Source organism: the organism of the source record quoted next, unplaced genomic scaffold (genome assembly GCF_019419815.1).
Source record: "Pyrus x bretschneideri cultivar Hongxiangsu unplaced genomic scaffold, Pyrus_bretschneideri_v1 Contig27, whole genome shotgun sequence".
NCBI lineage: Eukaryota > Viridiplantae > Streptophyta > Magnoliopsida > Rosales > Rosaceae > Pyrus > Pyrus x bretschneideri.
This window is the reverse complement of record NW_025999579.1, coordinates 5,729,560-5,751,203: the sequence shown is the minus strand read 5'-3', so window position 1 is coordinate 5,751,203 and position 21,644 is coordinate 5,729,560. Positions and strand designations below refer to the sequence as shown.

Here is a 21,644-nt window from a genome sequence, read left to right as displayed (position 1 = left end):
ACCCCCACCTACATAGAAGAGGATCTGGTCCGGATTTCTCCCGTTAAAGTTCAAGGATTAAGTGATTCGAACCGTTGAAATTTGATTCAACGACTACAATTATTATAACTTCTAGAGGGGCCCCTGTTTGTAGTCGTTGGATCAAATTTCAACAACATGGATCACTTGATCCTGAACCCAGGATTTTAGAGGATTTTTGTAGGCTTCTGAATTATCTCTCTTATCATTTTTGGAAGGATGAAGGTGATAAAGCACTCGCACGTGTGAGTCTCCCCCCACACAGAAGAGGATTCGATCCGGATCTCTTCCATTAAAGGTCAAGGATCAAGTGATTCGGACCATTGAAATTTGATCAAACAATTACAATTATTATAACTTTTAGAAGGCTCATATTTGTAGCCGTTAGATCAAATTTCAATATCATACATCACTTGATCCTGAACCTTTGATGGGAGAGATCTCGGATTGGATCCTCTCCCCACCCCACACGTGTATAAAATCACACATACTTGTTTAACGCCCTTTTGTTTTTTTCTTTCTCTTATTATTATTACCAATTTTCTTTTAGTAAACCAAAATAAATGAACAAATACAAGTGATATTGGAAAAGAGCAAGTTCCTATGTACAATCGGTCGCATGTCACCTTTATTTCATAAATTTAGGACCAAGATAGGGTTGTTGTTAATCACTCAATTTGTGTGCGTGGCCGCATAACCACTTGGGCTGACAAGCAGGCACTAGAATTTGCCATGGAAGAAGAATTTGAACACTCAATCTCATATGCTCTAAATGCTCTTAATCAATTGAATCACAAATTCCTCCTTAAAAGCAAAAACTAAACTACATAATAACTATTTTGAAGTGTGAATACCGACTCCTTAGTTATTATCTTTGTCACATAGACGTTAGCGGTTGGATTTCAATGTGTCAATTTTTGTGGTGAGTGTTTGAAAATTGAAAGCAAGCATTTTCCAGAAAGCAGGACTTGTACTTGTACAAGCTATTCATATTGATGTAGTGGTAAATTAGTAAATTCACATTGGATGAAAATATCCTTTGTGTCAAAAATTATGAAGGTACAACAACACATGCATCATATGAAATAATCTGATACAATTCTTTTTACGTCCTTGAGATTAAAATTAGTCATCCAAACATGGTACAGTAACCATTGCAGCAGCAACTGCAAGAAATCCCTGAGCGTGGTAATCTTCCGGTGTTGGGAAATAACTCGAGGTCCCCGGTTGCACAAGCAGTTGTCAAATTTGGGCAGCGTGTCCCGGGAACCATGGCAGTCCAGGTTGAAGACACTGTTTTGTTTCTGGAATTGGGACAATAGGTCCCAGAAAGATGCGCCACAGATCTAGTATAATTGTCACCAGCATTGCGGCGCCCAAAGCATCAATGGCCGCTCTAGGCAAGTCCCATGGATCGCCAGGCTTCTCATCGATCCTGTTAACATGAACAAACACGTGTTATGAGCATTCTAAGTGATCCGATATATTTCTGATCAATAATTTGAACCAAAAGGCTGTCTGGTTCTTACCTAAGAAACATGGGAAAGCTAACGATGAAGTAGATCGCATAAAACAAGGAACCAACTGTATACATAGACGCCCGGTCCACAAACTGATAGTAAGGGAACTGCACATGGTCAAAGCAAACATCATTGTAACAGCATCTATTTCACGTAGAAATCAACGAATCATTAAACTACCAGCATTTCAAAGAATGGAATGCATAATTATTTACAAGCTCCATTATATTGCAAGGGTGTCACCAACCAACAGAGATAGCGGATAAGGTATACAGGTCAAATGGAATGCAAAGGATAAGGAAGACTAGAGGAACATGAAGCGACATATATATGAACTACAGCATTCTACCTTATCTAACCTAATTTATTGATAGGCCACCTTTAGAAATTAGTCAAAATGTACAAGTAGTTAGATGAAAGATATCATAAATGTGTTGCAACATACGTTAGAAATAGCTATAGTCTCCAGGTATGCAATGAAATAAGAAAGAGCCAAAATCCAAGCAGCCTCAGCAACCCATTGAACTTGTTCTGGCCATTCAGCAGTAAAATGGCGTAGTCTGCGAAGCGTTATATTTGAGGTGACATGATAAAATAGGAAGCAAACATGTGTCAGGAGGAAGGTAGTGTGCGGTACCTGCACAGAAATAAAAAGTGATTAGAAAAGCTAGGTAGTCTATTGCAGAGCGTTTCAAGATTTCTCGCTTACATTGTTCATTTTCCATGATGGGAAAGTATATGAAGCTCCCAAAACGGTGAAGAAATAGTGGGTCCAAAAGTAATTCCCAACATAGCTAAAAATTATTATCCACACGCTGGCCTGTTACAGAAATCAAAGTTTGGTTCAGGCTAAGCATAAAATTATAATACAGATGAGAATGTCATATTAAACAAAGTGCTAGTGGATCAATTAGTGCAGTAAAGCAGTGAAGAGAAAAGAACCGCTTCAAGGGACAAGAACAAGACTCACATCGGAAAATTTTCATTTATCACATGTTTTGCAACTTGATAAACACATGATGAGTGTTTTTTCCAAGATGTTTGATATCATGCATATAAACACATCATACAAAGTACCAAGAAGAGAAATATCACTGCATTCTGAATAAACGATAAGTCCAGCATAACTGGCTGCAAAAGGTATAGACTTTCCTTGCTTAAAAATATCACCAATAAGACAAAAGCTGATGATCCAAATTATAAGTTCCATTGTTCGATGACCTTGTCCTAATTATGACATATAATGAATTTACCCCAGGAAAACACTTGCCTTGACCCAATAACGATCCTTCCAAGCCAAGTTGCTATCTGCCTGCAATGATACTCGCAAAAAATTAAACAAAAAAAAGAAAAGGTTAGAACATAAACAAACTCTGGCTAATACAATCCATAGTTCCTACTCCATTGCACTAAAAGCTTAATCATACATTGGTTTATCAGCGAATGCATACTTTCTATCTCGTATATTGGATTAAAGTACTACTAACTTCAAAACAGTAATGAAGTTTATACTACAAGGAATATTGGCTCGTTTGGATGTGCTTTAAAATAATTGAAAGCGCTTTTACAGAAAACTTTTTTGGGTTCCAAAAGCACTTGAAGTGCTTCTTGGAAGAAGAACAACCATGATTCACTTGCATTTTTGGTTCCAAAAACATTTTTACCAAAAGCACTTTAAGAAGCACTTTCGAGAGTGGAAATAAAAGGGCTAGTGGAATTGTAATTTTAACCATCATTCGACAATAGGGAAACGAAAATTTTAAACGTTATTCCGGACACCTCATTTTAATTAAGCTGAAAATTGTCCAAAAAAATGAAATTTAAGATGAACTTAGTAAGATTCAAGTAATACCTTCCCGACGAAGAGCATTGGCAACAAAAATGCAGGGACTGCTGAAACCAATCCAATTAGCAAATACTCCAATTCCGTAAAGCTCTGCCGCATACACAGATCAAAATCCAATTACGAAAACTAATTAGCAAAAGAAAATTGACCAATTTCACCCAAAAAAATCAACACTTTTTCACTGCTACGGACTACAAATACATTTCATCAAATAAAGTTTCCATCTTTTCTATTATTTTCTTTGTTATTTTCTCAGTAACCAAACAGATGATACGGAAATCGAACCTCGTAGAGCTTGAAGGGCACGACGATTCCCAAGCAGAGAGTGAGCCAGAAAGGAGTGTAGAGAAGGAAGAAGAGCTCCCCCCATCTCTTGCTTGGATTCGGAGCCAACCATAAACTCGAATAACAATCCGGTTCTTCTTTACCTGCACGCGTTGCCAAACACGGGTTTATCAAAAACCCGGATTAGACTTCCGATACCGCAATTCAAAACCCTAATCAACTGAAGAATTTGAATTCGAGTAGTAGCGAACTTTACCGCCCATTTTGGTATTCGGATCTTCAAAACCGGTGGTTTTTACTCGGATCGGGGCGGAACGTGGAAGCGGTGGGCGGTGCTTTGAGTGTTTCACTGTCTGAGTGACTAGTGAGAGTGAGCTCCGTCGTGATTGCGCCTAGATATTGCTGCTGTTCTGTACTTGTTGTCACTTGTCGTATTGTGCTGAGGTGGCGGAGTTTTTGCTAAAAGGGGTCTGTTGAGTTAGGTATTTACTAATGTACAAGTGACCTTGAAGAAAATAATCTAATTTGACACTGTAACTAGGTCATCAAAATTTGGTGCCAAGAGAAATGTAGTAGTTTTATTTTTTAAGTAAATTGTAGCAATGGTCTTTCAATTTTAATTAAGTTGGAACAATGATCTCTCAATTAAAAATTCATTATCATTGGTCCCTCAACTCATCAAAATATGTAACTATGATATTTTTCATCAACTTCGTCAGAATTTTGTCAAAATGAGTTATGTTCGAAGGCCCATTGCTACAACTAGATTAAAGTTAAGGGACTATTGCTCCAATTGGGTTAAAGTTGATAAACTATTTCTTCAGTTGGATTTTTAGTTGAGGGACTAATTGTAATGAATTTTTAGTTGAGAAACTATAGCTGCACGTTTTGATAAGTTGAGAGACTAATGGTAATAGATTTTAGTTGAAGGATCATTGTTTTAATTGAGTTAAAGTAAATGGATCATTGCTACAATTTACTCTCATCTTTTAAAACAAGTGAATGTAAGTTGTTTGGAGTTGAGTAGGCTAAATAAAGACGTACAACCTTAACAACACCACGTTTTGCCAAAATATACCTCTAAGTAGGACTGGTTCGGTACAGGATTTTGAACCGAAATGAGATCCCGAATCCTAAACCAAATATTTTTGGGGATTTTTCATTATGGGTTTGGGATTTTTTGGATTTGATTTGGGAATTTCGAAATTTTTTTCCAGTTCTACCTCTAAGATATGTTAATGTGGACCAAGCGTTCTTGATTTCATTTCAATTTTCTTCTCAAAGTTTATGAGAACCCAAATTCGAATTCCTATTTCAATTACAATAGATTACTCACATATAAGTTCATTAGTCTATGTTAATTGGATGATGTAACATTAACTTACGTTTTCAGAAGGTGAATTTTCTGGTTAATTTGTTCGTTAAATTTAGACAAGAAATAAAAAAGATATGGTCTTTGTTTTGTTCAAGGGTGCCCACTTTCAACATGAACATGGTAACTAATGTGACAAGCTTTGATAGCATGTACGTAAGTCATTTTTTGTCTGTAGTATTTTGTTTTTGCAAATCTAGTTAACTTTCGACAAGGAGTGTATTTAATTGAGATTTTGAAAAAAAAATAATTTTTTTATAAATTTATGAGTGTATTTTTACTCACCACCCTTAATTTATGAGTGCATTTATTGGTATTTAATCAAGATTTTTTTAATGAATATATTAAAATTCGTAGAAATTTAGGTGCCTACAATTAGGGGATCTTGATTAAAATTAGTAGGATTTTGAGTAAGTTTATAAGGGGATCTTCAATGGGAAAATTCAAATTTGAGATTCAAAAAATCATATTTACATCTCATTCTACATTTTTGACATATGTAAATGAAAGTGGGGATCCAATTTAATTTTCTCTCTTGAATGTAAGTTTAAGTTTTATTTACATCTTCGGGAGAAGATGAATAATTTACATTCGATCATTAGAGAATTTTCCAGCAAAAAAAGATGAAAAATGCTCATTTCAAGGCATTTTGCATCTCCCATTGGAGATACCCTAAAATTTCATACGTATTCAATTAGGAGTTGATTTGAAAAGATTTTAAAAAGTGAAGGATTCCGAAGAATTGGATAGATTTCATAGAGTATTTCAAGCATAACAAATAACAAATACCTCATTTCCCATGAGATTTTGAGGCATCTCACTCAAAATTTTACATAGAATCTATAAATCAATTGAACTCATCAAACTCCATAGATTTATAAATCAATTAAATTCTCTCCAAAATCTCAATTTAAGAATCATTTTTCTTCTTCAGGGGCCCACTTACGTAATTGCTTTGATGTGTCTTTGCTTCATTGGACATAGCCGGCAAATCATTTATTTGCATGTCGACCACTTGTATAACATAGACACATGACACTCTTCACAAGAAAATTCATAAGACGTCACAGTAACAACATTTAAATCCAATCATGAACTCCCACATGGACAAACTAAAACACATGGTAATATTTAATTGGCTTCAAATACGTCACCGTGAGTAACCTTTCAGTGCACACAAAAACATTATCACTGATGTTACTGTTCCCCTCAAATTATAACATATGTATTTTTCTATTAATATTGTAGCCTAAAAATGATACATATCAATCATATCATTCTCTCATATTATAACACCTAATTTTGCACAACAGTGTTTCCAGTGCACATAAAAATTTCTCCCTTCAAACCCCGAAGTGCTATACGAGCAAGACAATCGAAAGGTACGAAATTCTCCAGCTGCCTTTGTCCTTTCCACGCTTTTACGTGCCATGCGTCACCCCTTCCATGCACGCCCACAGACTAAAGCCCTTTGACATGCATTGTGCCTTGCATAATCACAATTCACAACTCTCTATAAAACTCTACATTTCTCTATGCAATTTCAAAACACACACAAAGAGACAGAGACCGAGAGAGGAGAGAGAGATGGGAAGTGGTGGTGGTGAGGCGGTGGTTGTGTGCAGTGACAAGAGTATGGTAGCAGGGATAACTATATGGAACATAGACACAGGGGATCGACTCCTTCACATACCAACCTGCGCTTCTCCTGCTCGTGGTCTTGTGTGCTTGAGAAACCAGGTCCTTGTAGCTGCTCAGGTTCACAAACCAGGCTCCGTGGGCGGCGGGCCATCTCTATGTGGAACTTGAACAAGGTAATTCTCAGAGCTTTTGGACTCGATTTCAACAATGAGAGTTTGTTTGATTTCAGTGATCTTGTACTAGAATAGGAAATGTGAAATGATTTATGCACACCTCTTTTTTTTTTTTTTTTTGGTCCCAACAAACCCTTGTGATTATTGGATTGATAAATCAAAGGAGAATTAAGGGGACATAAAAGAAATAGAGACCAATGAATGTTGGTCAGAGTGGAAGGGGCTCTGGTCACTTAAGCAAGTGGTCTCGGTTTCGAGCCCTTGTGGATGTAGAAAACTTTGTTGGAAGAGGTCTATGCGCCCGACCGTACCTCAAAGGATTAGTACTGAGCTTTGCCTGGGGACACCTTGGGAAACCTAAAAAAAAAAGGAAATAGAGATACGTAGAAGGAGGAACGGGGTGTGAAAATCATTTTCCTAAAAAATTTGATTGTCTTCTCTCGTAAATCTGTGTGTGGATTGATTCCCATGTATACATACATGGATTTGATCATATGAAATTAGGATTTAAATTGGGAAAATCACATTTTTTTAACATCTCAAATCGGTGAACTTGATATATTTTTCTCGGAATTTTAATTGGTACTCTAGAAGAGTAATCCATCACTTCAAAAGAGTCTTTTCAACACTCCCAAAGGGTCATTTTGCACTCCTTCCTCATAAAAACATTAGAGTAATATTGACATGGGTGATGGATTCGTGCAGGACGACAATTTTGGAGTGTTACAGTTCCCTAGTTAACCCTGGGGTTTTGGAAATTGTAATTGATCTCTGTTCAGTTATGTGTAAATGTTGGCCTAATGACGATTAGAGACTCAAGAAAATGCCTGAAAGAGATCAATTTATTAGAATGGATTATATGGTCTATTTAAATACAAATTGTATTCAATCTTACATTCTGTAGTTTGACAAGCTATTTAACTAGAGGGGCTGATCAAAAGAATATCCAAGGTTTTGTACAACCATTGGTGGCTTAATACGTGGATTAACCTCAATAACCATGGTTGTCACCAATAACCTTCAGTTAAGATGATTTACCCCTATAATCTCACCTTGGGGGAGATCATTACATGTTCTTTGTGTTTCAAATTTCAAGATTGCTACGATCTTAGGAAGAAATTATATTACACAAGGAAATTCGGTTATCCTTTGCAATTTTCCTGTACTGATTGATGTCTAGGTTTAAACCGTTGTATTCGATAGATTGCGCACACCTCTGATTCTAAAAATAGGTGTGTGGATAACACCATCCTTTTGAACTAAAAAACGTAAACAATAACATTATTTTCTCGTGCAAATCATATTTTGTTTGTTGTATGCAATATTAGCCTCAGAGGCCTATTCAGAGCTACCCGCTGGAGGCCATTGGGCCACTTTCTTCCACAAAGAATGGTCTATATCTTGCAGTTGGCGCTCTATCTGGAGATCTTTACCTATGGGAATCACTGCCACCAATTCCACCACTTTTTCTTGTTTCGAAATGCTGTGTCATGGTAAATAAGAAAGTCGATAATGTTGGGTCCTGATTGCAATGAGTTGATGCATAGGTTACTAACGGAAAAATGCTCAAAACTTGGCGTGGACATGATAAATCTTTGAGCTGTATGCTGTTTTCGGATGATGGTTCTCTTCTTGTTTCTGGTTCAGATGATGGGATGATATTTGTGTGGAACTTGATTAGGTAACAACTAAACTTTGTATTTTGCCCTCGTCACTTTTTAGATGCTAGAAAAACTCTAGGATAATAAGAATTTAACAGATGCTATTTTTCAATCGTTTGGATGGCAGTTTGCTGGATGTAGAAAATGTTGAAAGCTTTCCGTCACCATTACATTATTCAACGGAGCATAAATCCTCTATAACTGGCTTGTTAACTACATCAGGCATCTCTAGTCCAGTGTTAATATCAAGCTCACTTGATGGCTTTTGCAAGGTCGCAAAACTTGTTTTAGTTCTTGCTCCAGAAAATTGTATCTTTTGATTGATCATCTTCTTACTGAGAGCAAATTATTCTTTTGATTTATGTATCTGTTGTTAGGTTTGGGATCTAGTCTTGGGAAACCTCATGCATACTCAAGTTTATCCACCAGGGATAACTGCAGTTACTCTTCACTCAACGAAGCAGTTAATTTTCTCCGGAAGTATAGATGGAAGAATTTTTGTGAACAAACTCGAAATCGGACTGGTAGAGGATTATTTGGTTGGTGCTGAAGATCAGTCACCTGTGCTAAAAGGACACAAGTAATGTAATTGGTCTTCCAAGTTAATTTTGTTAGATCGCTGGAGATAAACGTCTCCTTTTCTCAACAAAATCTTTTCTGTTATAGTTCATTTATTTTTCAGCATCTTATTAATGTAGTTATAAGTTGCAACTAGATTAATCTCTCTTCTCTCTCTGTAGACATCGAAATTTCAGTAAAACAAATGTTCACCAATGCATTAAAGTTTTGACGTGTCAAGGCATACATGGCATACGTCACGTGTTGTACAAATTGTACACATGACGTGTGACTCAACAAAATAGGAAGAAATACCCTTGAAGGATTAAACAAGTTTTTCTTCTCATTTTGGGCAATGACAAGGCAAGTACATTTCAATCCATTGAGGATCAAAACAAGTTTTTCTTCTCATGTTGGGCAATGACAAGGCAAGCACACTTCAATCCATTACGGATCAAAGCAAGTTTTTCTCATTTGGGCAATGACAAAGCATACACTTTTCAAGTTTAAAATGGTGTTAAGTGGGAAATTAGGCCATAAGTTAGACCACTTCAAGTTTAAAATGGTATTAAGTGGGAAATTAGGCCATAAGTTACACCACTTCAATTTCAATATTGCATTAAGTGGGAAATTAGGCCATAAGTTAAACCACTTCAAGTTTAAAATGGTATTAAGTGGGAAATTAGGCCATAAGTTACACCACTTCAATTTCAATATTGCATTAAGTGGGAAAATTAGGCAATGGTGCTTGGAAAGGAAAAAAATATTTTGTGGTGGTGATTCATTCTCAAAGCCTATAAATAGGCTTCTCCATCAAGGTATCAAGCATCAACCAATTCACAAATACATTTCTCTACTCCCAAATTGGAAGAGAATTCCCCAAATCCTTGAAGCTTTGAAACTCCAAAGCTTCCAACCATCCAAATTCCCAAGAAAAGCCAACACACACCAAAACCAATTCACAAATACATTTCTCTACACACCAAAACCTTGAAGCCTTAAAGTTCTAAAGCTCTCAAGAAAATCCCGAAGGATCAAGAAAGCACTCTTCGTTTCTTCGTCAAATCCTCCTTCAAGATCAAGCCCCAATGGCCCTTGAAGAACTTCCACCAACTCAAGATCAAGCCCCGACGACCCTTGAAGAAAGTGTTCATTGTTCATCGTTCATCATCCGTTCATCCTAAGATCAAGCCCCAACGGCCTTTTGGATCAACAACCTCAACAAATCCACACATCCAATCGTTCTTCAAGATTAAGCCCAAAAGCCCTTGAAGATCCGCTCATCCATCAACCTTCAAGATCAAGCCCAAAAGCCCTTGAAGAAATCCACACAACCATTATTCAAGATCAAGCCCCGACGGCCCTTGAAGAAAGTGTTCATTCGTTCATCCTAAGATCAAGCCCCAACGGCCCTTTGGATCAACAACCTCAACAAATCCACACATCCAATCGTTCTTCAAGATTAAGCCCAAAAGCCCTTGAAGATCCGCTCATCCATCAACCTTCAAGATCAAGCCCAAAAGCCCTTGAAGAAATCCACACAACCATTATTCACGATCAAGCCCCGACGGCCCTTGAAGAAAGTGTTCATCCGTTCATCCTAAAATCAAGCCCCAACGGCCTTTTGGATCAACAACCTCAACAAATCCACACATCCAATCGTTCTTCAAGACTAAGCCCAAAAACCCTTGAAGATCCGCTCATCCATCAACCTTCAAGATCAAGCCCAAAAGCCCTTAAGAAATCCACACAACCATTATTCAAGATCAAGCCCCGACGGCCCTTGAAGAAAGTGTTCATCCGTTCATCCTAAGCATAAGCCCCCAACGGCCCTTTGGATCAACAACCTCAACAAATCCACACATCCAATCGTTCTTCAAGATTAAGCCCAAAAGCCCTTGAAGATCCGCTCATCCATCAACCTTCAAAATCAAGCCCAAAAGCCCTTGAAGAAATCCACACAACCATTATTCAAGATCAAGCCCCGACGGCCCTTGAAGAAAGTGTTCATCGTTCATCCTAAGATCAAGCCCCAACGGCCCCTTGGATCAACAGCACAAACAAATCCACACATCCAATCGTTCTTCAAGACTAAGCCCAAAAGCCCTTGAAGATCTGCTCATCCATCAACCTTCAAGATCAAGCCCAAAAGCCCTTGAAGAAATCCATACACCCATTCTTCAAGATCAAGCCCAACGCCCCTTGAAGATCCGTTCATCAACTGTTCATCCTTAGATCAAGCCCCGACGGCCCTTTGGATCAACAACTCATCCACAAACCTACACCCTACGAAGATAGAATCAGAGGACCAAATTTGAGAGAGATCGTAACCCCAAAATTATAAACACAAAAATATTATTTTGTACACGTTATTCTGGTTTCTTGTTTCAAGGAATCTTTCGTGTTCACACTCTCGTTTCAAATCTGAGAAGAAGAAAAAAAAAATACTACTAGACTATAACAAAATAAGAGCTATATTCATTTTTCCATATTATAGTTTGCTTACATACCTATAATTCCTGCAGCGGATCTGTTACCACATTAACCTTCAGCAAATCTGGTCTGATATCCGCATCTGAAGACTGCACCATCTGCATTTGGGATATCAGCAGTTGTGAAATCATCCGAAGATTCAACCATCAGAAAGGTAACCTTTGCTTATAGTCTTCCTTTCTGTTTTTTTGTTTTCAGTTCTCTTTCTTGAGAGGGTTGAGTCTGCCAACTTTTATTTTTCGTGGTATATAGGCATGCATAAATGTCATTGTTCGCGAGTCTACACGCCAGTTGCATAATCTTATTATATGCATTAGGCTGTATGCCCTTCCCATCAGGGTTCGAGCAATGCTCAACTCTTGAAGGGGGAGTTTTCAATGGCTTTGTTAGGTTTTGTTTGTAATGTTATGTTAGCCAGTTGTTTTAAACAAGAATCTAATTGTGGTTCTACTTCTAATTTATTTATGTTTTAGGTAAGGTAAATTAGCAAAAAAAATGAGAATATTATTTGTATTACTCTGAATATTGAAACATTATGTGCCTACTGTTTAATTTTTACAAAGTTAATGTATCTACCAAAGAGAAGATGTCTAACAATGAAAAACGAATTAAATGTTGTTGACCAAAAAGAGAAAAAAAAAAAAATTAAATGTCATCCACTAATCAAAATACACTTTGGGTTTGGGAACTGTTTTTAAACAACTAAAATCACTTTTAAAGAAAGTGTTATTGCGTTTAGGAAACACTAGTTTTGTGTTTTTGCATGAAGTACTTCAAGTGTTTTTTCAGAATTAATGTGCATTTTTACTAGAAATTGGTTTCAAAAACATTTTCTGTAAAGCATTTTTAGTCATTTAAAAACACTTTCCAAACCAGCCATTTATCTATTTCTTCCATCTAATTTTGAAATCCTACAGTTTCATTCTAATGAAATAGATGTCAACCATGTCATACTTGTGAAATTATTTATTATTTTACTAATTTAAGAAAACAGAAAGTATATTACTCATCCCCACAAATGCATTTTTTATTGTTTTACTAATTTATAAAACCATATTTTTTTAATTGTTTTGCTTTTATACTAATTTATTTTTGTACAAATTTCAGACCGAAAGAAGACCAAAATAAAAATAAAAAGTAAATTGAGATTATTGCACAGTTTTTGTTTTTTGTTGCAAGGTTTTGGTGTGGCTCTGGTGCAAAAATTTGTATGATCTTTGGGTTGATTAAAAATGAAAAAGAGAATAAACAAAACTAGGACCACTTTAAACGTTGGGTTAGTACTGCAAAAACTGTTTTGCACCTTTGGTGAACAGAAATTGGGTCAGACAAAAAACAGAAACTAAACAGCCCAAATCAGCCCGTAATACAACCGCCATTGAAGCACAGCAATCTTGCTCCGTGCACGGCCATCCTCCCCAGCAGTGGATCCATCCAACCGACTCCCCAGAAGTGGCGGAAGAGAAAGCCGCAACGCTCCTCCATCGAGCAGCAAATGGATCTGAGTCACAGAGTGTAAAAACTTGTGGTCTGAACCACAGTTTAAAAGAAACCAGTGGGAAAGAGATCCCACCAGCAAGTCAGGTCCAGAGATTTTTGAGACCCTAGACGACGTTAAAAATGTGTCATTACTTCATGTAAAAAAATTATTTGTTTTCACATGTAAGACATCAATAAAATTATATTTAGAAAAACACTTCAAACTCAATAATTTAGAAACACAGAATAACTAATTTATTTTATATCGAGAGAAGAAAACTAAAAAACTTTGGGCTTACAAGTAGATAGATTATGAGTTTTGTTTTCCATCTAAACTTTTAAAGTGTTTTTGTATAAATCGTGAGGTATTTTTTCTTATTTACTAACCTCGTCAATATAAGACTAAAAAAATAATAATGTTTTTGAGTCTTTAAAAATATGTATAAGTAATGAATGAACACTAAGTTAAACCTTTTGATGTCATGTAATATTATTTGCAAATTTGGTCTAAAAATTTAGTCTATGCGTTACTCTTTGTTGAAGATTAGACTTGATTGGAACGGATGTTTAAAAATAACAACCCACATAACTACTAGCTAGTAAATAAATTAACAACCAAACAAAAATTTGTAAAAATTGAAAAAAAATAAACATGCACATAACATTTCGAACTTAGGACGTCTCGTTAATTTTAAACAGCCATTGCTTCTAATTAAACTTCTTGATCTTTTAGCCAAATTTTATAAATTTATACAATTATGAAAAGAAATTTGTAAAAATTAGAATGTAAATAAGCACCCATGGTGTTTTGAACCTAAGACCTTCTCATTTCATTAATTTTGAACAACAAAAGCACTAGTTCTGATTAAATTTCTTAGTCACTAAACCAAATTTTATAAATTTATACTCTTATAAAAACATATATAAATATATTACCCTAATAATTTTGTTGCCCCCAACTTTTTTGAACCTCGGACGGTTGTCCTGCCGGCATTGGGCCTGGGCCGGCCCTGCCACCAATAATAATGTCAAAAAAGTCGTACACATGGGAGAGAAGGTACTCTAATGAAGGGATAAAGGGAACTCTCACGAAAGGAGAGGATGATGGTTTGCCTATAAATGTGTGGGTTTTGTTTAGTTGTTATTAATAGGGGTGGTTCGGTATGGGATCCCATACCGAAACCCTTGTCCCGATTCCCAAACCGAAATTTTTGGGAATCCCAAATTCAATACCAATCCCAAACCAAATTTTCGGGAATCCCAATTTTCGGGAATCCCGAAATAATTTCGGGATTTCGGGACAAATCGGGAATCCCGAAATGTTTTTGGGCTTTTGGACTAAAATTTGACATATTATGTTTTTGGGCTAAAATTAAGTTTCAATCTACCCACTACCCATTTGTGCACAAAGTTTCAATAATAACAAAGTTTCAATTTGCCCACTACACATGCATCATGCATGCAATAAAAATAAATTATGTACCAAACCCAAAACCAAAAATAATAGTTACAAGCCAAGGTTTTAAAATAAATAAAGTAACAAACTCAAAAGCAAAAATAATAGTTACAGGCCAAGGTTTTAAAATAAATAAAGTAACAAACCCAAAATCAAAAAAATTAGTTATGAGCCAAAGTTTCAATAATTAAGTTACAAACCAAAAGCTAAAAAGCAAAGCTTAAAGTCTATAAATATTGTTGGCCTCTTCGGCCCCTTCGTCCCCTTGATCTTATTGATGCTTGTGTTTGCTCCCTTCTTGTTGGTACTTGTACTCTTCCCCTTGATGTTGATGGTTGAGCCCTTCCTCTTGCAATGGGTGGAGGTGGAGGTGGAGGTGGAGGTGGAGGTGGTCGAGGAGGTCGCCGTGCCTAAAACAATAAACCACAAATCATTTAAAATGAATTATAGTCTAATAGATAATAAATACTAAGAAAATAAAAGAGGAAATTAAATACTAAGAAAATAAAAGAAGAAAATAAATACTAAGAAAATAATTCTCTTATAATTAAAAAATAATATATATATATATATATAATATTTATTTATATTCGGTATGGGAATACCGAAAAAATGGAGATGTAATACCGAATCCCATACCGAAAATTTCGGTTTGGTTCGGGATGACATACCGAAATTTTCGGGAATTTTGGTTTGGGATTTTTTTGGTTTGGGATCGGGATTTTTTCGGTTTGGTTTTGGATTTTTGGGATTTTTTTCCAGCCCTAGTTATTAATATTTCAAGAACCCTAGTTACCAAACTCCTAATATACTGGTGGTCCACATAAAAAATATCTCACTTAATTTCTAGAAAAAAAAAAGGTTACCATTTTCTCAGTTTGTTAATTGTTTGTTGTTGTTGACCACAAAAATATATATAGAAAAATAGTGTTTAATCTTGTTTAATTAGTTGGTTTCTTGTTTTCTTGTTCATGGCTAGACAAGAAGAGGTCCTATAAAGATGGGTTAAGTTTCATTAATCTGACAAGAAATATTGATTAAAGATTAAGATTAGGGTTTTTGTTTTGGAGGTCATGGAGTTCTTACCACCATGGTTAAGGATCTTACAAGGGATGTGTGCCATTGCTTTTATTATTGCCTCTTTGTCACAAGGTTTGTAAGTTCTAACTATAAAATTAACTTCAATATCTTAAATCTTAAAATTTCTCTTGATAATTATTTTTTGCTTTGTTTGCTCACCATATTGCATCAACAACTAAGACAAATTACAATTGTGGAACAGTTCTTCATATGATAATATGTTGAGGCACGAATTTTCCAATCGATAAAACATGTCTTCGGGTTTTTTTTTCTTCTCTATTTTTAAGCTACATCTCAAACATGAAAAAAGGAATAAAATTTATAGAAACCTTCATCTTAATCCTTAGCAAAGATGACTTTTAGATTAAAACCATTAGTAAGGTCAAAATTTAATTTTGCTCCCTTGATACATTAATAACCTCATTTATTAATTATATTTTTATTTTTTAATTATTTCTCTTTTTCTTCCTAGTTTCTAATGTATTAATTTTATTTCATTATAATTTTCATTTTCATTTCATTTATCGTAATATATTTTGTTGTAAACATTTAGATAAACCAATTTTTGTTATTCAATATATTTTGATGTACTTTGTCTTCTTCATTTAGGTAAATTAAATTCATTATAATACATTTCAGTGCATAGATTTAGGTACACACATTTCGATATAAATATTTAGGTACATTAATTCAATATAATACATTACGGTGCATACATTTCGGTACACACATTTAGTTATATTAATTTAATATAATACATTTCGATGCATATATTTTGGTACATACATTTTGGTACTAACATTTAAATACATTAGTTCAATATTATACATTTCGGTATTAACATTTAGATACATTAATTGAGTCTTTCAAGTTTGAAGAATATTAAATAAAATTAATAAATTAAAAAAAAATCTTTTTTGGTCAAAAAATAAATTAAAATTTGTATATTAATAAATTTAAATATTTAATGGGAAACATTAATTGAAATGCATATTAATTATTTTGAATTAAGGACACATCAAAGGATTATAATCAATATGTAATCTAATATCAGGTTTATTTTAAATTTCAATCTTTTGAAGGATAAAAGTTAAAAAAATCCAATAAATTTAAGTGCATACGTTGATGCAGCTGATGTGAATGCTGAGAACGAGTTTCAGCCATTGCAAAATGCATCAAACCCTAAAGAACTAAAAGTGAAGAGGTCCGACTTCCCTAGTGATTTCGTGTTCGGAGTCACCACTGCTGCTGCACAAATGGAAGGATCTGCAAAAGAAGCAGGAAGAGGACCAAGTGTTTGGGACTACTACGTTGAGAAATTCCCAGGTTTATATATATATATCAGCTGCTAAGACATATATATTATAATGCATGCATTAACTTTTCTTAGTTTCTTATGTTCGTTATGTTTTGTTTATGATTTTTTTGTTTACCTTCAGAACGGATTGCAGACCACACTAACATGTTTACAGCCATCGATTCATACAAGCGATACAAGGTGCATATCGAGCTAGCAATAATTAAGTTTCTCTCGTCTTTGGCATAAATCTTAAACCAAATATTTGTAATTGTAGGAAGAAGTGAAGGGTCTCAAGGACCTTGGAGTTGATTTTCACAGATTTTCCATCTCTTGGACCAGGATTCTTCCTAGTAATCAGTTTTACCTAGTTCTTTTTTTTCTTTTCCAGTTCTGCTAATAAGTGGTTCCGCTAATCTGTGAATTAAAATTGAAGGTTTTATGTTTAATCTCTGCTAAACTCTTGCTTTATGTTTGAAACTCTCAATCTGTAGAGGGAACCTTGAGTGGTGGAGTAAACCAAGAGGGTATCGATCACTACAACAACTTCATCGATGAACTAATCAAGAATGGTAAGAATATGTTCAAGCCCTTTATATTACGACAATAATTGATCTTGTATATATTATACATAAGTTTGTTGAAATCTATATATCCAGAAAGATCTCGTAGGCTTCCGTAATCTCGTGAGCATCTCAGTTGAACTTTGTTTATGTTGTACTAATTTGTTCCACATCGACCAGCTCAAAGTAGAAACAACGCTTTATTTTCCAAATATTTTATTTTTCATTCTTTGTGTACAAGTTTGACAAATCCACTCTATAGAAATTTGGCAAATCCACTTCACATAAAATACAATTTTCAAACATTCATGCGGTCGTATTCACAGAAAGTTCTTTAATGTGATGAGTGTTATAATATGGATGGATGATAAATTTACAGTATAAAATTAATAATGGACACACATGAGTTGGACTCTAACATCACAAGGTGGGGTTAACTGTCACACTGAAGAGGTTCTAATATATCACCATATGTTTTAATGCAGACATCACACCATTTGTGACGATACTGCACTTTGATCCACCACAAGCTTTGACAGACAAGTACGGCGGCATTCTCAATCGCTCCTTCGTGTAAGCACCTTCTAAATTACATCCATTTCATTTCTCATAGTTTAGGATAACATACCATTTAGTCATTGACCATAAATTCTGATATTTTCCTTGTCACTTTTTCTTTTCAGGAAAGATTTCAAAGATTACAGTAAACTTTGTTTTAAACTTTATGGAGATAGGGTGAAAAATTGGATTACAATCAACGAGCCATGGATTATGGCGAAGATGGGGTACGACAAAGGCGTTGGTCCACCCGGCAGGTGTTCAGTTCAAACTGTATTTCCGTGCACAAATGGTGGTAATTCAGCCACAGAACCTTACATTGTGTCACACCACCTTCTCCTCGCCCATGCTTCCGCCGTTAAGCTTTACCGAAAGAAATTTCAGGTGAAACGCTCATACCGAATCTGCTGAAATAAAGAAGCTTTGTCTTTTGCATATCTCAAATAAATGAGATTAAATTTTTTTTTCTTGGTTAATATTATTTTTTAGGAAAAGCAAGGCGGACAAATTGGAATTTGTCTAGTAGGGCAATTTGTCAAGCCTTATTCGAGTTCGGTAGAAGACAAAGCTGCAGCAAAAAGAATAATAGACTTTGAACTTGGATGGTTAGTATATATATGTGTGTGTATAACTGTATATATATCCCTAAATTTAATTACTTGTTTCATTGGTATAAGAATTCTTATTGCTGTATATGGTGTTCTTATTAAGGTTCATGGAACCATTAGTGTATGGATCTTATCCAAAGAGTATGAGACGATTGGTCAAGGACAGGCTACCACATTTCACTGAGAAAGAGAAGAAGATGATCAAGGGATCCTTAGATTTTGTCGGCATCAACTATTACAGCACGAGATATGGTAGAAACAACCCAGCAGATCCACAAACACCAATCTCCTATAGCAATGATCCTTTAGCTTTGGCGTCGATTACTAGTAAACTTCATAATATCTCACCATTACTTCTTTTCTGTGTGCGCACATGTGTTTTTGTGTCAATAAGTCAATGAGAATTTTTAAAACTTATACGGTTTTCTTATGTTGTGATTGTTGTAGATGCAAATGGAACCCAAATTGGTCCTCAGGTGCACATAACTTTTGACTTGCGAAGTTGTGATATTTATTAATTGAGCCAATGGATGACATGCATATATAATTTTGTACTATGTAGTTTAATTTCCATCTTTCTATATAGGGAATTGTTATTAGCACTCCAAAAATCTCATTTGGCACTCCAAACATTCCATAATTAGAAAGAAAAATACACTTGTGAGGAGTGTAAAATGAGATTTTTGGAGTGTTAATAACAATTCCCTCTATATATAGTAAAACTAAGTTCTTTTAATTGTGTAGGCTGGAGGCAGTCGGTTCGTCTACAGTTACCCTCAAGGCCTACAACAACTTCTAAAGTTTATGAAAAAGAAGTACCGGCACCCTAAAATCTACATTGCTGAAAATGGAATAACTGAGGCAAAGGACGATAAACTAAGACTTAGTGACGCACTTAAGGATCCACATAGAATTCAATCCATTCTTCGCCATTTGTACTGGATCAAGAAGGCAATAAAGTAAGTCACTGCAATCTATGTTTACAAGTTTGAGGATGCATGGAGTATGCATTTACTTATGTTGTTTTTGTTTTTGCAGGAGTGGTGTGAATGTCAAAGGATATTTCCACTACACTTTATCTGATAATTTTGAATGGGGAGAAGGCTATATCCCAAGATTCGGGCTTTACTATGTCGACTACAAAGACAATCTCAAGCGTATTCCAAAAGAGTCTGCTAAGTGGCTCCCTAAGTTCCTAAAGGGCGAGGCTTGACGTACTCAGGTTTCGATATAAACTCCAGATGGTTGATCAAGCTCGTCTACTTTCTTGCACACAATTGCAGAAAACTGTAAATTAAGAGTGGTAACATATGTACTATATGTGCCTTGAATGTTGAGTTTTATAGGCTTGTAATTTCTGTGGGAATGCCATGTACTTTTAATATACTTGTTATATTGCAAGCAAAACAATCTTACATCAACTTCTTTGATTGTCCTCTTATTAGTTAAAGAATCATTTTTTCAAGAGAGTTGAAGGGTTTCTTACACTCAATGAAACAAGTGAAGTAATTGTATCTCCCATTGCAAGGAGGCAGGAGTTTCCTACTATCCTATTTTCTCTCTTTTCTGCTATTAACAATTGGCTGCAATGAAGGGGATTAGTCTGTAACCAATGTGCGGTGGAACATCCTATACTCGTGCACAATTTTTTGATGACAAAACAAAACGAAAAAACTGAGAGGGAGGGGTGCAAAATACCCAAAGCCCATTTAGTAGAAATTCGTAAGCAATGTCCATCTGCTAGAAACCTTTCCTTATTTTTGGGATCCTAGATCCACTTTTCATGAATGTTGAATTCCTAGATATGATGTATCGTATGAGGTTCAAAACTTGCAACTTCATCCTAGATATGATGTATCATATAAGGTTCAAAACTTGCAACTTTTTTTTTCTTTTCTGAAATACTTTTTTCATGAAATACTCCTACAAACAATCACAAATATTTTTGCAGACAAAAAAAACCAAGCACAATTATTTTATTACGGTGTAAATGAATATTTTGTGTCATTTCAACTTCTCACAATGATAAATTATCTATTTAAAGTGGGTTGTACAAATGCAATCACGTCCAATTTTAAATTCTTCATCTACTAAGAATCCATCCATACATTAATTTTAATTACCTAACCCATCGATTGAAGTGTTATAAACAACAAACAAAGTATCTATGAGTAAATGGCACGTTTATGGCATTAAGGTAAATCACAAGTGCAACAACAACCATCGACATGACAATTACCTTTAGAAGGCTTACCACAGTTTCTACAACCATATGTGATGTTCGAAGTCTAAATCGTTTGGTGATGTGTATCCTACCTGGTGAAACTATTTAACCTCTACACGAATATCACTTTCATTGTTTCAATCACAAAACTATAACTTTTGCCTACATAACCACGTAATAGTTGGAATTTGTGCGTCCAAATCAGGTAGACATGAGGCAAGGCCGGTCTTGAGATTTTGGGGCCTGTGCGAGACCCCTAAAAATGTATATAATTTTGGTTGGTATGTTTACTTTTACATTTTAATTATTATGATTATGCATAAACTGAGATAAAGAAAAAAAATTGGTGTAGTGGTTAGGTACCTCTTTGTATATCCCTATGTTTCTAGGTTCGAAGCTCCTTATTTTTATATACCAAAAAAAAAAAATTAAATTAAATTAAAGCCCTTAAAAGGTGTAACATTTGGTTGCTAGTTTTTTTTTACATATTAGTTTTTATTATTATATATAAATTGAGATAGTGTTAAAAAAGGAAAAAAAAATCTTGGTGTGGTGGCTAGTATCTGTTTACATCCCTATGTTTTTGAGTTCGAAACCCATGCTTTTAAGTACCAACAAAAATTAAAATAAAACATAAAATCATGCTTTTAAATGTCAAAAATATTAAAATAAAATATGAAACATGCTTTTAAAAAAAATTAAACAAAACACAAATCAATGCTTTTAAATACCAAAAAAATAAAAATTTTCTTTTACATTTTAGTTTTTATTATTATATATAAATTGAGATAGTGTTAAAAAAGAAAAAAAAA

General features: G+C 34.9%; 2 protein-coding genes and 1 pseudogene across 2 annotated transcripts; 2 read left to right on the top strand and 1 right to left on the bottom strand.

Annotated features, from left to right (window-relative positions):
- Nucleotides 1-968: 968 nt before the first annotated feature.
- On the bottom strand, nucleotides 969-4,066 carry LOC103950025 (cycloeucalenol cycloisomerase). Its single transcript, XM_009361177.3, has 8 exons — nucleotides 3,926-4,066; nucleotides 3,670-3,812; nucleotides 3,391-3,474; nucleotides 2,809-2,850; nucleotides 2,248-2,358; nucleotides 1,984-2,175; nucleotides 1,548-1,645; nucleotides 969-1,453 (listed from the first exon to the last, which is right to left on the bottom strand). Exons 1-8 carry the CDS (start codon nucleotides 3,930-3,932, stop codon nucleotides 1,261-1,263), a joined length of 870 nt encoding a protein of 289 aa, XP_009359452.2. The 5' UTR covers nucleotides 3,933-4,066; the 3' UTR covers nucleotides 969-1,260.
- Nucleotides 4,067-6,625: 2,559 nt separating this feature from the next.
- Nucleotides 6,626-11,846, top strand: LOC103950026 (annotated as a pseudogene).
- Nucleotides 11,847-16,823: 4,977 nt separating this feature from the next.
- LOC103950100 (beta-glucosidase 24-like) lies at nucleotides 16,824-19,932 on the top strand. Its single transcript, XM_048587528.1, has 11 exons — nucleotides 16,824-16,908; nucleotides 17,022-17,080; nucleotides 17,157-17,232; nucleotides 17,374-17,451; nucleotides 17,928-18,015; nucleotides 18,126-18,384; nucleotides 18,490-18,605; nucleotides 18,712-18,935; nucleotides 19,056-19,084; nucleotides 19,353-19,567; nucleotides 19,647-19,932. Exons 1-11 carry the CDS (start codon nucleotides 16,839-16,841, stop codon nucleotides 19,819-19,821), a joined length of 1,389 nt encoding a protein of 462 aa, XP_048443485.1. The 5' UTR covers nucleotides 16,824-16,838; the 3' UTR covers nucleotides 19,822-19,932.
- The last annotated feature ends 1,712 nt before the right edge of the window (nucleotides 19,933-21,644 follow it).